This window comes from Abramis brama, assembly GCF_963993115.1.
Source record: "Abramis brama genome assembly, chromosome: 16".
Lineage (NCBI taxonomy): Eukaryota > Metazoa > Chordata > Actinopteri > Cypriniformes > Leuciscidae > Abramis > Abramis brama.
Window position 1 is genome coordinate 866266 of NC_139978.1, and position 17902 is coordinate 884167.

The following is a 17902-nucleotide window of genomic DNA, read 5'->3' on the forward strand; positions in this document are numbered from 1 at the left end:
TACATCTTGTGAAAAGGGCATTATACCACCCCTTTAAACATATACACACTCTTCTTGTTAAAGCTGATAGATGTAACTTTTTAATGTTTTTTTTCTTCTTTTTTTTTCTTATCCCAGTATCATATGGAGAGACAACTATAACTTGTAACAATCAACCTTTTAACTTAGGCTGTGTTAACTAAAACGCACAAGGGGTTCTTTTGAAAGATTGACCAGATTAACAATAACAAACTATAACATTGACAAACAGTATCTTCGGTCTACCAGCATCAAAGGAAAACACGCACCAAACAATAAACTAGTATTTGCTCACAGTACAGCGCTTTATATTTTCACACATTAAATGACCCACACAACCCCAAATGATTTCAATGTCCTTTTTTTCCCAGTCCCGAAAACACCCTAAAAGTCCAAACTAAACGAAAGATATCCTGTCCTTTACCAGGACGCCCGCGAGAGTGTGTATAATAATCCAAGGCCGATGCCGGTAAATTGTCCCATGACGTAGCAAACAAGTAATCCACACACAAAAGGAAAAAATGCGATCGTTGGCTTGCTGTTATACCACGCAAATAGGAGAAAGAACAAAACCAATCGATCTCACCAACTCCGGTGAATCAGTCCAGCCAGCCGTCTGTGAAGACTATTTTGACGCGTCCTCAATTTGGTAACGCGCTCGTTTTCCCCACACTACAAGCGGCGTTTAGCTTATATGCAGTCCGTTTTCCCAGTAGTGATGCTTTCTTTCTATTTACCACTCAAGAGAAACAGTTTACAATAACTAGTAGCTGCAGCAACTGAGTACTGGCGCTCATTCTGGTCTCACACACGCTCGTCACCATCTTCAGACCGCCCCCTATATATATATAAGTTTGGGTGCGCGGTGATAGGCGTATCAGCCAACAGTGTCCTTATACAAAACACCCATGTCTATACCATCACACACAGTGGAAGTAAACATGATAAATACATATAAATAAGTACATATACATATCACTCAGATATTATACGAAACCTACAGACATATATGCAATCAATTAAATACTTAAACTCCTTTGATGAATTTTTAAGTAATGATACCTAAACTAATGTGGCAGTGTCACAGTCCCCCCCTCCCCCGAGTGAATATCTCTTCTTTTAAGATGGTCACAATGCGGTGGGCCTTGCTGTCTTTTAAGGGGAACATCTCCACCCACTTTGTAAAGTAATCCACGATCACAAAAAGAAAGGTATTACCCTTTTTGCTGCGGGGAAATGGCCCCATGAGATCCATTCCCAACTTTTCCCAGGCATCTTCGACGGGGTTTGGCTGCATGAACCCTGCAGGCTGACGATTTTCAGGCTTGTAAGCCTGGCAGATGTTGCAAATCTTGACATGATTCCATACATCCTTTCGGACAGATGGCCACCAGGCCACCTCAAGGACCTTCAGGAGGGTTTTTAATCTGCCCAATTGCCCACTCAACGGATGGTCATGAAAGTAAGCAAGGAAAACAGGCACAAGTCTCTTGGGTACCACCAGTTGGAACTTGTCTCCCCCCTCTCTCATTGGTGAGCGACGGTACAGGAGACCTTGCAATATTGTAAACCCTACCCTATCCAGCCTACTATTGGTGGTAGACTCTTTGGCCAGGTCACTGACCTCTGTATCCTGTTCCTGAGCATCCCTTATTGCAGACAGCGAAGTGGGCAGATCTGTGGAACCGTGGGAAGTATTCCTGGCAACACAAGCTGCTGCTGAAGTGGGAGGAGTCACTGCTCTAGACAGAGCATCTGGAACGATGTTTTGCAGGCCCTTTCTGTACTGGACTTTAAACTGGAACTGCTGCAGCCGCAGGATCCAGCGTGTGAGCCGAGATGAAGTCTTTGGACAATTGAAGGCCCAAGTCAAGGCAGCATGGTCTGTATACACAATGAACTCAGGACCTTCAAGGAAGTGCCTCCATTTTTCAATTGCCCACACTACCGCAAGACACTCTTTCTCGGATGTAGAGTAGTTGCACTCCGCTCCACGCAACCCCCTGGAAGCATAGGCTATAACCTTCTCCCCCTCACCAGTCCTCTGGACCAGCACTGCTCCCAACCCTACATCGCTTGCATCCGTGTGAACCTCAAACGACAGTGTGTGATCAGGCTGTATCAGGATAGGAGCATTCACCAGTGCCTTTTTCAGCTGGTCGAAACTCCACTGACAGTCCTCTGACCAGATCCACTCCACATCTTTTCTCATCAGGTGGTTAAGTGGGGCTGCCAGGTCTGCAAAGTGATCTATGAATTTGTGGTACCACCCCACTAGGCCTAGGAAACGCTGCAAAGATTTAATATTGGTGGGAATCGGATAGGAAGTCACCGCCAGGGTCTTCCCTGGATCAACCTGAACACCCTTCTCGGATACCACATGGCCCAAGAATTTCAGCTCCCGTCGGAAAAAGAGACATTTTTTTTAGGTTGAGGGTCAGTTTGGCCTCATGGAGTTTTTCCAGGACGGCGTTCACATCCTTAAGATGTTGTTCGGGGGTGGCCGAAAACACGATTACATCATCAATATAAACACAGCATATTTTCCCCCTCAGCTCTCCCAGGACCTTCTCCATCAACCTTTGAAACGTGGCTCCAGCATTTTTTAGTCCGAAAGGCATACACTTGAATTGGTAGAGACCCATTGGAGTTATGACGGCCGTCTTGGCTTTACTTTCTTCAGACACTGCAACCTGCCAATAGCCTGATTTCAAATCTAAAGTGCTGAAGAAAGCTGCCCCATGCATGGACTCAAGAAGGTCATGTATGAGAGGCATGGGGTAGGCGTCTGGATGGGTCTTGGCATTAAGGCGTCGAAAATCAACACAAAACCTTATCGACCCATCAGGCTTGGTGACCAAAACCACTGGAGCACCCCAGGCAGACTGGGAGGGCTCAATAATGCCATCCTTGAGCATCTGTTCTATCTGGTCTACAATGATCTGATGCTTAAAAGGGGATACATGATAGGCTTTGCAACGGACAGGAATCTCATCCACTGCAAAGATCTTGTGTTCTTCCACTGTGGTCTTCCCCAGTTTCCCTGAACACCCCTCAGGCCAGGCCTGCAGCAGTTGTTGAATCTCCGGAGGTTGATCAGGAAAAGACAGAGCTACCACCCCAGGTGAAGAAAATGGAATCAAAGTGCTTCCTGAAGGAATAGCTACATAAAGACTGGCATTAGAATGAGCATCAATGACTTGACACCCCGTACTCTCATGAAGCGGTGCCAAAAATGGATGAAACGTATAACCCCTGGGCCCCTTCACCCCATACGTTTGGTCCCCCATATGGATGATGGTAGAGGTCTTGCAGAGGAAATCCAAACCAAGAATAATGGGAAATGCCAGATTGTCATCAGCCAGGATGTATGTCTCCAGAGCCCACATCATTTCATGCCAGCAATAGAGAAGATGTGCCTTTCCTATGGCACCGTACGTCTTCCCATTAGCAAGGGCAAAGCTTTGGTCCCCACTTGCCTTCAGTTGCTCACCCTTTCGAGCCACCCCCATCCACATACTTTGACGCATGAGAGAAAAAGTGCATCCCGTGTCCAATACAGCAGGGCAATTCTTTCCCCTCACTGCAATTGGAACATGTAGAAGAGCCAACAGAGATTTTTTCCCATACTGAACTACCGTCACCATATCTGCAGGTTTTTTGTAGCTACCCTTCTCCTGGGTCTTCTTTGAGGTCTTTTCTTTCGCCTTCTGTTGGTCCACTTTGCCCCAGTACTCCTTTGAAGAGGTGCAGTCTTTTTCTACCAATGTGCCCACTTGAACGAGCTGGTCAACAGTAGTGATGGTGCCTCTAAGACAGCCAGCGATTCTGGGATTACAGTTGTTTAGTATTTTCCTTACCAACTCTGCCTCAGTGATTTCAGGCTTCCACCGGATACAAAGGGCACGATAATCATAGGCGAAATCCCTCAAACACTGTTCGGGCAGCTGCACCATATCTCGCAGTTTTTCTTCTACCTCCGAGAGGTAATCAGGAGGCAGGAAAGCAGCCTGGAAAGCCTCCTTGAACTCTGGCGCCTCCAAGCGGCGTTTAGCTTATATGCAGTCCGTTTTCCCAGTAGTGATGCTTTCTTTCTATTTACCACTCAAGAGAAACAGTTTACAATAACTAGTAGCTGCAGCAACTGAGTACTGGCGCTCATTCTGGTCTCACACACGCTCGTCACCATCTTCAGACCGCCCCCTATATATATATAAGTTTGGGTGCGCGGTGATAGGCGTATCAGCCAACAGTGTCCTTATACAAAACACCCATGTCTATACCATCACACACAGTGGAAGTAAACATGATAAATACATATAAATAAGTACATATACATATCACTCAGATATTATACGAAACCTACAGACATATATGCAATCAATTAAATACTTAAACTCCTTTGATGAATTTTTAAGTAATGATACCTAAACTAATGTGGCAGTGTCACAAACTTATATAGCTTGTAACTGAGTTATCCATTGGTATCTTGATTTCCCGATAAGTGTAAACACTGAGTCTGTGGCGTTTGCTCTGAACACGTCTGTGTGTTTGAGCTCAGCTGTTGGAGAAACAGATCCACTGACATTCCCAGTCTTCTCAATGGCAGTTTCCGACTGGCACGGATAATCTCTCGGAGTTCTGACACAGTTGTGTTTAAGGTATATTCCTGTGGCTCGAACAGTAAAGCGTGGTTCTAGCAACATCGAGGTCACGGGGTCGATTCACAGGGAATGTACAACTTCAGTGCACTGTAAGACATTTTAGACTTAAGCGTCTGTCAAATGCATAAATGTATCAAATTTAAGTCATGACAACATTTCATGTTTTTAATAGCCCTGAAAAATAGTCATGCGTTCTGACTAAATTGAACAGAATACTATTTTTGAATGGCAGTCAACAGATCCTTTCCCCAACAGAGTTATGTTACATGTCATTTTCTGAATATCATGAGATTTGATGTTTGTTTGGAGGGAGAGAGTTGGGAGAAATTGGGATTTTATTTCACTCATTTATTTTGCCTTTTTGTCAGTTTTTGTCAGCTAAACGAAGGGAATAAGCCGTCAGAAGCCGTGGTGTCCAGTGATCAGCTGAGCGGTGATGTTAGACACGACTCTGAACACTACGGCTTATATCTGCATCTGTTACTGCATATATCTGGCAAGGTTTCATAAAATAAACACAGAACGGCAAACATTTCATTATTTATTTATAAGAAATAATCATCTTTCTGCCAAGCAGTGTAGTTCTTCAGGAGTGTTCAGGTCAGGTGTGTGTTCACAGAGAACTCCACAACAACTTCGAGTGCTTTTCCTATCATTATCAAGGGACGATCTGTGTTATAAAAATATTTAATCACGAAAGTCCACTGACGACTTGCTATGGTTTGTGTCAATGTTTCGACAGCTGTGGGTATTCAGATGAAGCTAGAGTTCTTCCAGAGGAAGTTCTGGACTGCCAGCAGACAGGTGATAGTACACACACACACACACACACACACTCACATGCTCACACACACACGCTCACACTCTCACACGCTCACACACAAACACTCACACGCAAACACACACGCACTCACACACAAACACACACGCACTCACACACACACACACACACACACACACGCACTCACACACACACACACACATCCACACACTCTCACACACGCTCACACTCACACACACACGCTCACACTCTCACACGCTCACACACAAACACTCGCACACAAACACACACACACACGCTCTCTCACACACGCTCACTCACACGCTCACACACTCACACACACACACAGACGCTCACACACAAACACTCACACACAAACACACACACACACACTCACACACACGCTCTCTCACACTCACACACACACACACTCACTCACACACTCTCACATGCTCACACACACACACACACTCACTCACACACTCTCACATGCTCACACACACACACACACACTCGCACACACACACTCACACACGCTCACACACGCACACACACACGCACTCACACACACACTCTCTCACACACACACACACACACACACACTCACACACTCTCACATGCTCACACACACACACACTCTCTCACACACACTCACACACACGCACACACACACTCACACACACACGCACACACTTTTTACAATTTTAACAAACCTTTATTTACTTTATTTTTGTGGCATTGAGGACATCCCCCAATGTTGTCAAGTTTAGCTAACTTCTACAGTATAAATGTCCAGTAAATATGGTTAAGTAGGTACACACACATTTTATGTTTTTTTAATTAACCTATATATTTTGTTACATTAATTTGTACAATAATAACTGTTGTTGCCTTTAGTTAAAGCTAAACACAACCCTTCCCAACTGGCCAGCGATGATATGTGTGTGTGTTTCTTCTTTAACGTTAGGTTAGATGAATGATTTGAACAATTTTGAATTTCATCATAAAAATTATGTATTTCACAAGCATTGGTGTATCATTACATAATATGCATTTCTCACAATGTTATTTGCTGTCGTAACTGTGTTTTATCTCCAGTGTGCAGCACTTGACGGGAAGTGTTCTGTCAGCTGTGACAATGACGTGAGTCCATATTCACTCCTTCCCTCTACAGTCTCTGCAGTTCACAACTCTTTAACCCTTTCTGTTCCTCCACCGCATGCAGGATATCAGCTGTTACCTTATAGACAACAATGGGTTCATCATCGTGGCTGAGGATCTGTCTTTGGTGAGGATCATCCAGTTTGCGCTTCTGTATACTTGACTATTCATAAATACTTTAATAATAATTGTATAGTCAATATATTATTCCTATATATTCAGAATGTGTGCCAATTATAATGCCCACTGCAACTCCGGAGGCTGTGGTAAACGATGATCAATCCACATGCTTTCTAAATGCATTCTGATAGTGAAATATGAGCAGAAATAAAAGTCAATTAATAAAACACTGAATCAATTTAGTACAATTTTTAGTATTACTGTTAATCTCCACTATTAGACTGTGATATTTACGCTGGAGTGTCTCTTTCAGACTGGTGTGTTCTTCGGGAAGGCTGAGGGAGCTGTGATGAGCAAACTGGTTTCAATGGGTTCTTTTAAGAGGTATGTCAATGCTGAAAGAGAACTAAGACATTAGATTCTCTTGAAAATGAACAGTTAAACTAGTAAAAATGCACTAGTGCACATGTGCTTAGATCCTTAAAATAGGGCCCTAAATCTGCTAATAAACCTACTTGTTATAATGAATAAATTATAACAAACGGGGCCAAACATTCTGAGTTTGAGTAGATTTGTTCAGTCAAATGGTCATAAACAACCCTTGTTGTAATAGATTTACCATTCCTGACCAGTAGCTACGCCTAGCGAACTGAGTTTAGTGGCAGTGAGATGTTCAAAGTTCTCTTACATATACAAATGGAAGAGTTTCTTCAGTGTTGGGAGGTAATGTGGAAAACTGCTCTTCTAGATCACACGGTTCGACAGGTTCAGCAGAAACAGGTTTTCAACATATAGTTCTATATCACAGATCTCAATCAGAATAATATGAAATAAGAAATCATTCAGTACTTTGCTCCTAATGAATATTCCCCTATATACACACAGTCACACTGACGACAGAAGGTCACACACTAATACATAGACATAAATTAATGCAAAGACAGCTCTCTCACACACACATGGATGTGAAATGAACCTTCATCAGTGTTTGAGGTACAGAAACAGCTGCAAGCAAAATTATAATTATCTCTGATTTACACTTTGATGTGATGTAAAAGGAGGCCAGCTCTCTCACACACACACACACACACACACACACACACACTGTCGCCTTTTTCCACCTTTGTTGCCATTTGCTTGGCTTGCTTAGTTGGGAACATTCAATTTAACATTTAATTTAATATTCAACAATATTATTGATCTCCTGCATTGATTATTGACTATTATATGAGAACTGAACTGAGCTGGACGATGACATCACAGTTTTCTCCAGAGCGGCTATATATATAAATATATATAAATGAAGTAAATTAATAACTTTTTTAAAACAAAAATGAACCATCACTGAACTGATTTAAGCTGGACTGTGATTTTTATTTTATTTTTGCATTATTTTCCTGTTATCCCTGTAAAGCTGCTTTGAAACACACTGTGTTGTAAAAAGCGCTATTTAAATAAATGTGACTTGACTTAACTATTGCAATTGTTTATTGCAGAAGTTCATGTGTTCATTTTTTGTGTTGTCATTAGTTCAGTGAGTTCATACACAAACTCATCAACACATGCTTGTCATTGACATTTGCATTTTTGTAATGTATGTTTTATAGTAATTATGGAAAAAATGCATAAACAATAATACTTGGATTTGTTTTCAGGGTGAATCTGTATGACTATCAGGCCATCTGTAGGGTGTATGCACAGACCAGTGACACAGCACACACACTCTTACACGTGAGTACTACACAAAGCCATTACACTACATCTGTTAAGTTGCATGTATTCCTCATTCCAATTTTTTATGTTTTTCTATGGTTTCTCTCATAATTTTGCAAAAGCAAAACACTAAAACATAATTTATTTTTTCACCCGCTCATTCAAGTGCTTGATACACACATTCTCATTATCATCAGCTGCGCTTCGGTTCTCAGCAGACATGTCCCCCATCAAAAAAGTGTCATCATATTTGGATACTTTTATGGACATATGGCTATAAATCTATGGTTACACTTTATTTCAATAGTCCACTTTAGACATTCTACTAACTATAAGTAACTTTGCAACAACTGTACATGTCAACTAACTCTCATTAGGCCACTAGAGTATTTTTACAAGGTTAGCTTAGGGTTAGGATTAGTAGAATAAGTTGACATACTTGAAAAGATATGTATAGTCAGTATAAAGTCTGTTGGGGGCCATTAAAAAAGTGTTAACTGACAGTACACAGTCTACTAGTCTAATGACTGCTAGTTGACATGTTGCTAATTGACAAAGTTACTTATAGTCAGTGTTGGGAGTAATGCATTACAAGTAACGCAAGTTACGTAATCATATTACGTAATATCATATGTACTATATAATGGTTCTGCCACATCCTTAATCAAAATAATTGATAATAATTGAACTACTTTGTGCCTCTCAGTGTTTGACTGGTTATTGTTGTTTTCCTTGCAGCCCTACTTTGCTCTATTCGCAGCTGTCCGATGGCTACTGACCGAGTTAGTCATGTAAGACTCTGATCTTATGAACTCTTCTCTGATGTTTTGAGTTTTACAAATCTGAAAACTTTTTTATATATGCAAAATATAAATAACATTACTGTACTTGTTACTCTGTTGTGTCCGTTTTTGGATTCCTTTCTCTCTTTCCAGTAACTGCTTTCATTATTGCCCTTTTTCCTTTCCTTTGCAGATTTCTGCTTGAGTTCAACCTGTACAGCTGGTGGTACTCTGACCTCACCATTAAGGGTAGGTTTGATAATATGTGTTTATGAGGCAGGGTGTTTGATGAGTTGATGGCATTAGAGGCCTCAGTTATAAAATGTTGCCTAGAAACCGTCCTACTTTTGATCATACGATCATTTCTCCAGTGTGTGTACATGTGATTTAATGAACAAACGTACGCACAAAAAAACGTGTGTACACCTCTCTTCCAGATGTGAAATCTATAAATCACAAATGATCGCGAAATTTTGCAAAGATGAATGGTTTCAGATCTCTGCCTTGTAAATGGCGCGCTTAAATAATGTCATTACCATGTAAAAGAGCACCAGTCAATGTCCAAATCCTTTACTTGAGAATGGCTTGCATTTCCAAATCACTGCTGTACATACGACTCTCTGCCACAAGGAAAAGTGTGTACGTCTGCTACGAACCTTTCCACGTAAAACGTCTCATTTACTAATGTAACCCTCGTTCCCTGAAGGAGGGAACGGGAGACGTAACGTCGACGTGACGACGTAATTGGGATCACTTCAGGGAGCTCTATCAGCTTCGAGTGTCTACAGAATGAGCCAATGACCATTGGTGTGCGTGAATCGCGTCATGCGCCCCACCCCGCAGCGCAGGTATAAACAGGAAGCGGGACGCTGCGGAAGCCACATCCTGCCCGAAGGGAGGTACATGTGGAGAATACACATATGGACTGGCCGGTTAGGGGAAGTGCAACACATGGAATGTCACTGGGGTGGCTTCAGCCTGAGAAGGGGGAGACTACACCGGACAGTGACGGCAGAGCGGACTCTGCCAAGGGAAAGACACAGGCTCACCACAGGGAGCTGATTGTGGAAGAATACGCATATGGGATCGCCGCAGGGATCACCACATATGGAACACAGCCTAGCACAAGTTACACAAGCATACGAGTACTAGGCCTGGCATCGGACACTCAGGAACGTCCGACTGCCGAAGGGGTGTGGAGGAACTCTACAGGGTTCGCCTAAGTGGGGAGCTCGACTGGAGCCACAGGCGCACGTATCCGCTCTATGTGGAGGGGAGTGGCGCAGCGAGCCGACACTAGAGTGGGAACTTCGGTGTTACTGGAAGAGAGCACATGGGAAGAAACCGGCTCAACACGTAGGCTATAAAACCTAGCGAATGTGTTAGGTGTGGCCCAGTCCGCAGCTCTACAGATGTCTGTCAGCGAGGCGCCGTGTGCCAGCGCCCACGAAGAAGCAACACTCCTAGTGGAGTGGGCTCTCAATGTGAGCGGGCAGGGCACGCCTTGGGCTTCATAAGCCAAGGCAATGGCACCCACTATCCAGTGGGCCATCCTCTGCTTGGAGACAGCCTTTCCCTTCTGCTGGCCTCCGTAACAGACGAAGAGCTGGTCTGAGGTCCTTAGGCTTTACTTTCTGTCCACGTACAGACGCAGAGCGCGAATGGGACAGAGAAAAGCCAGGGCTGGGTCTGCCTCCTCCGAAGGCAGCGCTTGCAGGTTCACTACCTGGTCCCGGAAGGGAGTGGTAGGAACCTTGGGCACGTATCCGGGCCGGGGTCTCAGGATCACGTGAGAGTTAGCCGGGCCGAATTCTAGGCACGATTCATCGGCCGAAAATGCATGCAAGTCCCCTACCCTCTTGATGTAGGCCAATGCAACCAGGTGTACTGTCTTACAGGATGGAATGTTTAACTCAGATGATCGCAAAGGCTCAAAGGGTGGTCTCTGAAGTGCCGAAAGGACCAGAGACAAATCCCAAGAGGGTATAGAGAGTAAGCGAGGAGGATTTAGTCTCAGGAACCAGGAACTCAGGAGCCCCCCTCAGGAACCTGACGATTAGGTCGTGCTTTCCCAGCGACTTACCCTCAACTGCATCGCGATGTGCGGCGATAGCGGCAACATACACTTTAAGGGTGGAGGGAGACAGCCTTCCCTCTTGCAGGAAGGAAAGCACGGCTCTGATCGAGCAAGTTCGGGGGTTCTCCTCGTGAGAAGAACACCACTCGACGAACAGGTTCCACTTCAATGCATAGAGGCGCCTCGTAGAGGGGGCTCTAGCGGAAGTGATGGTGTCAACTACCGCCTGGAGTAGGTCACCTAGAAACTCTGCGCCCCGTCCAGGGACCAGACAAGGAGTTTCCAGAGGTCTGGAAGCGGGTGCCACAGGGCCAGGGAGGGGCTGTCGCGAGGAGCACTAGTTCCGGGAACCAGGTCCAGTTGGGTCAATACGGCGCAACAAGCAAGACCTGCTGCTCGTCCTCCCTGACTTTGCACAGGGTCTGTGCAATAAGGCTCACTGGGGGAAACACATTCTTTTGGGGGCTCCAGCGGCAGCCGCGTTTGTGAGGCGTGAGGGGCCCACGGAGATTGCCTCGGCGGAGAAGCCCTCACGGTAATCCTCAGATCACCCTGGCTAAGCGCCAAAGTAGGCTGAAGTAGGTGCAGAATAGACACTAGATCGGGGCATAGGCAAGGGGACTGCACCTCCCTTGAGGTCTCAATCTTAACACGGCCATAGTCATATTCCCGCAATGGGAACATGAACTATCCACAAAAGCTGCCTCAGCATGCTGAATGCCCAAACATGAGAGGCAACTATTGATGAAAAGGATGCAGGGTCACGCTTGTGTTGCTCTTTTAGTTGAAAATAAAAAAAAGAGAAAATTAAAATCTCTTCTCACGCTGAGGCACCCAGGGGTAGCCGCAGCTATAATGAGTTAAAAGAAAAAAAAACGTCACACTGAGAAAGCTGTAAAACAGCAGATGAGAGCTGTAAGCTCGCGGCCACCGCTGATCGCACCGTCACACCAACGTTGGAGAGAGTTAGGATTTCCAACTCGCAGAGTCTCTTCTTGCAGCTCTGAAGTAACAACCTCTCAGCTCCGAAGTGAAAGACAATGTGTGCATGCGCCCGCTTCCTGTTTATATCCGCGCTGTGGGGCACGTGACGCGATTCACGCACGCCAATGGTCATTGGCTCATTCTGTAGACACTCAAAGTTGATAGGGCTCCCTGAAGTGATTCCAATTACGGCATTACGTTGAACGTGAGCGACTGAAAGGGAACATCGTTTTTATAAACAGGAACTTTGGCATGGATTTTACCGTATATGCACAGTCTAAGTACAAACCTGTTTGTACGCACATTTTATAAATGAGGTCTATATGGATCCCATTTTCCACATTAAATGTAAGTGAGAAAACTGCAGAGACTTAAGGATTTCGCAAGACTTTATGGATATAAGTTAACTAGTGCTCAAGGGTCTAGTCAGTCATGTCACAATGCACTAATTGTCTTCATTTGAGTAGGTGATGAGACTGTTATATGTCAAAATGCATGTTCCTTGAGTGATACAGATAAGCCTTGTCGTAGGAAAACAATTTGAAGAACAATGTCTCTCTTTCTCTTTCTCTGTTTCTCTCTCTAGCTCAGAGAGGAGGAAGAACTATGTTGGTCCCTTGTGATACAGAATATCCAGCATTCGTGTCTGAGCGCACCATTAAAGAAACCGTGGGGAATATTGACTGTGAAAGCTGTGTTAAGTATGTGCAATACTTACAACCACACAAACACGTGCACAGACACACATACATAGGATAATTGGGGTCAGCTGAAAATAGCTCTGTTTATTATAATGAGAGTGATTTTATTTATTTATTTTTTAATTTTTTTTAATATGTGAATGATGTACAAGAGAGGGAGAAAAAGAAAAAGGGACGAACAACTCAACTTAAAGCTGTTCATTTAAATGCAATTTTACAATGGTATTATATGTATTAGATATTCATGTGCCCTCGCATGAACGTTATACCTTGCTTATATTTTTGGAATTTATATATTTTATGCTATATATTTTGCTTTTGCCTTTTCATTTGTTTAGTTTATTTAATCAGAAACCATCCATTTTTACTCCCAGGTTGTCAAAAACTGAAATATGCTCAAGTCCCATTAGCATCACTATTAAGACATTAAAGGTGCACCTAGACGTCGCTGTATCGACAAACAATATATCAATGATTTTTATATATATTTATAATTTCACCATTTTTTGGAGTACCAAACCCCACCCCGACCCTAAACATAAACACTGACCCTAAACAATAACATAAACATACACTCACCTTAAACAATAACATAAACATAAACACAAAACATAAACACTGACCCTAAACAATAACCTAAACATAAACACTGACCCTAAACATAAACACTGACCCTAAACAATAACCTAAACATAAACACTGACCCTAAACAATAACCTAAACATAAACACTGACCCTAAACATAAACATGAAACATAAACACTGACCCTAAACATAAACACTCACCCTAAAAATTAACACTGACCCTAAACAATAACATAAACATAAACACTGACCCTAAACATAAACACTCACCCTAAAAATAAACACTGACCCTAAACAATAACATAAACATAAACACTGACCCTAAACATAAACACTCACCCTAAAAATAAACACTGACCCTAAACAATAACATAAACATAAACACTGACCCTAAACATAAACACTCACCCTAAAAATAAACACTGACCCTAAACAATAACATAAACATAAACACTGACCCTGAACTATATAGAACACGTAACAGGCAAATAAAAGTACAGCCAAAGGTATACTTCTGTTGCAAGCTTTTATCCAAAGTAAAAGGGAAGATGATTATTAAGAAATGAATCATTAGCCTGAAATCTTCAATCTTTCGCCCTAGGGCATTCATGTGCAGGTGGAGTAATTCAGTATATGAACACTTGTCTGCCTGCATGCAGATTCCACACAGCATCGACGCCTCTCCCTGAAGAAGACGTTTTCATCCACACTTTTCTTTTTTGGAGCAGATAAAAGGCCTTGTGAAGTCTTTGAATCTCACCGTCTCTCTTGTCCTCCTCAGGTCATTTGTGATCCAGCAGATTCCCAGCAGTAACCTGTTCATGGTGGTCATCGACAACACGTGTGACTGCAGCGACTTCGGCCCCGTCACCATGGACCCCGTCGAAATTATGTATATCCTTAATAAAAAACCACGTGCTTTCACTATCATTTTATTTATTTGGTAACATTTTAGTTTAAGGTCCAATTCTCACTATGAACTAGTTGCTTATTATCATGCATATTACTAGAATATTACCGGTTTATTAGTTTTTATAAAGCACATATTAATGCCTTATTCTGCATGATCATATTCTACATCCCTTAATCTTAAACTTAACAACTACCTTACTAACTATTGATAAGCAGTAATTAGGAGTTTATTTATTTATTACACTTTATTTTAAAGTGTCATTATTACAGTGTAATTATATATTTAAGTGCTGAGTAATATTAAGCAATTACTTGTACTTACTATAGGGTTAGGGTAGGATTAGGATTTGGTTGAGGGTTAGTTGCATGTAATTATGCATAATTTACTGTTATTACCATGGTAAGTACATGTAACATATGTAACAAGGACACTGTAAAATAAAGTGTTACTGTTATTAGTTAGTGAATAGTGAGAACTGGACTCTAATCTAAAGGTATTTTGGTCATTCTATAAGTAACACAGCTCAGTCTGAACATAATTGCTACAAGTTTATGCAACTGGCAATTATCTGTCTCTAAGGTCTCTGTTTTCCTCTGTTTTCAAAACCGTCCTCTGTCGTATTTTTCCCTTAATTTCACTGCACATAACGAGTCTCTGAAATGTGAACGGTTGAAGTTTCAGAAGGACAGAAGACGACCGGACACGTGCCACCCCTTCCATCACGAGGTACAGAAACAAACCAAATCTGCGGCAGACGTTATTAAAATTAAATATAAAAATATATAAAATTAAAATGATATGATCAATTAGTTATGACAATATATGCTTTTACTCACTTATACAGTTATAGAAGATTCAACTTATTTTTTAAGTCAGTAATTTAAGTTGAAATTACTTAAAAATTCAAGTTGATTGCACTTAAAAATCAACTTTTTTTGCAGTGTGGTAGATGCTATTTGCAGACCAGTGTAAATAGTAACATGCATTATTAGCATTTGAACGTATTTAATATGTTATTCTTGTGTAATAGCAATTCCATGGCACCATATTGTCAGCAAGCTTTAGAGTTTATTAATATCTGCTGATTTTTGGGTAGAATCCAAATCATGCGCTAAAAACTCTTCCCATACCGTTCCTGCAGTTCAGTAGATAGGATCAGAATTAGAATCAGAATGTTCCAGCTTTCATACACAGCCATAGAGTTCATAATTCTGATATGAAGTAATGTTGTGCATGTTTGATCCCTCTTCAGGAAAACTCGATGGAGTGTGGCGGATCCGTGAGCTTGACTCCATCACTAACAGCTTCCGTTCTGCTATTCCTGATAGTCCACATCTTTCCCAGGTGATGAAAACAGGCTCCGCCCCCTTTCCCTCCTCCGACCCCTGACTCCGTCCAGCATGCAAAAAGTGATCATATAAATATTGATTTACACTGGAAAACTTAACTCATCAGAATCACATAGACCGCTACAAATAAATGGTATTTTAAGGTTACACTTCATATTTAAGGTCTAATTTATTAAACATTAGTTAATGCATCAACTAACATGAACTAACAATGAGCAATATATTTTTACGGCATTTATCAACCTTTGTTAATGTTAGTTAATATAAAAAAGTTTGTTTGTGTTAGTTCACAGTGCATTAACTAATGTTAACATACAACTTTTTATTTTAATACTGTATTTGTAAATGTTGAGAGTAACTAAGATTAATAAATGCTGTAGAAGTATTGTTCATGTTAAGTAATGTAGTTAACTCACGTTAACAGATGAAACCTTACTGTAAAGTCTTACCATATTTTATGTTCACATAGTTAATAGGAAACATTTTACAAGCAAGGCTACAGGAGACTGGTAACTGTGCTAATTAACTGAACTGAAGTAGGATTCGTAAATGTCTACAAACAAATACAATTGTGTCATAAATTTGAGTTTTTGTTCCGTAACTGTTATAGTTATACTTTTTATGATTTTCAGCCATACAACTGTGACAAATGCAATAGAATAGTGTATAACAAGAGTTGATGTTCTTTGTGAACATTGCCTTACAATAAGAGATACAACTGCAGTTTGTGTACTTTTGAAATAAATCTTTTTTTTTAAAATACAGAGACAAATGAGTTGATCTTTGATGATTTGTTGCTTTTTGACTCTTTCATATGTACATATGTCTTAGATATTCTCTATTCAGTGAGGTGCATCAACTTGATTTTCCACTATTGATGTGAGAGAACATCAGCTAATAAAATGAGAGCACTTGATAATCTTTTGATGTATTGGCAAAGGGTTAGCCCAACTTGAAAAATTATACTTATTCCATATCTCATACAACTAAACATCCTTACATTTCGCTTAAAACTCTTGAATATCTTTTAACATTTTTAACCCTTCAAATCCATAAGTGTTTTACAAGTCCTGAGAAGTGAGAAGAGTCTCGATCGCCCCCTTGTGGCTGGTCCCAGTATAGCTCATAAACCCAGAGTCTCGATCGCCCCCCGGTGGCTGGTCCCAGTATAGCTCATAAACCCTGAGTCTCGATCGCCCCCCGGTGGCTGGTCCCAGTATAGCTCTTAAACCCAGAGTCTCGATCGCCCTCCGGTGGCTGGTCCCAGTATAGCTCATAAACCCTGAGTCTCGATCGCCCCCCGGTGGCTGGTCCCAGTATAGCTCATAAACCCAGAGTCTCGATCGCCCCCCGGTGGCTGGTCCCAGCATAGCTCATAAACCCAGAGTCTCGATCGCCCCCCGGTGGCTGGTCCCAGTATAGCTCATAAACCCAGAGTCTCGATCGCCCCCCGGTGGCTGGTCCCAGTATAGCTCATAAACCCAGAGTCTCGATCGCCCCCGGTGGCTGGTCCCAGTATAGCTCATAAACCCTGAGTCTCGATCGCCCCCCGGTGGCTGGTCCCAGTATAGCTCATAAACCCAGAGTCTCGATCGCCCCCCGGTGGCTGGTCCCAGTATAGCTCATAAACCCAGAGTCTCGATCGCCCCCCGGTGGCTGGTCCCAGTATAGCTCATAAACCCAGAGTCTCGATCGCCCCCGGTGGCTGGTCCCAGTATAGCTCATAAACCCAGAGTCTCGATCGCCCCCGGTGGCTGGTCCCAGTATAGCTCATAAACCCAGAGTCTCGATCGCCCCCCTGGTGGCTGGTCCCAGTATAGCTCATAAACCCAGAGTCTCGATCGCCCCCCGGTGGCTGGTCCCAGTATAGCTCATAAACCCAGAGTCTCGATCGCCCTCTGGTGGCTGGTCCCAGTATAGCTCATGAGCAGACCAGTTCTGTCATTTTAGGTAGTTTTCATCATGCTGATAAAAGTTCAAGTGTTCATTTTCTTTTTAAATTAGTTTTGTTTTAGCAAGTTATTTGATGCTATAAAATGGGAGTGTGACGTCAT

General features: G+C 42.4%; 1 protein-coding gene across 1 annotated transcript in view; it reads left to right on the top strand.

Annotated features, from left to right (window-relative positions):
* cacna2d3a (calcium channel, voltage-dependent, alpha 2/delta subunit 3a) overlaps window positions 1-16646 on the top strand; it is a 132019-nt gene extending 115373 nt beyond the window's left edge. The window contains exons 28-38 of the mRNA XM_084087788.1: window positions 5425-5486; window positions 6562-6606; window positions 6689-6751; window positions 7058-7128; window positions 8400-8475; window positions 9196-9248; window positions 9433-9488; window positions 12887-13001; window positions 14368-14478; window positions 15141-15225; window positions 15752-16646. Coding sequence (XP_083943914.1) covers window positions 5425-5486; window positions 6562-6606; window positions 6689-6751; window positions 7058-7128; window positions 8400-8475; window positions 9196-9248; window positions 9433-9488; window positions 12887-13001; window positions 14368-14478; window positions 15141-15225; window positions 15752-15847 — 833 coding nt within the window. The 3' untranslated portion in view covers window positions 15848-16646. The remainder of the gene's footprint in view (window positions 1-5424; window positions 5487-6561; window positions 6607-6688; window positions 6752-7057; window positions 7129-8399; window positions 8476-9195; window positions 9249-9432; window positions 9489-12886; window positions 13002-14367; window positions 14479-15140; window positions 15226-15751) is intronic.
* The last annotated feature ends 1256 nt before the right edge of the window (window positions 16647-17902 follow it).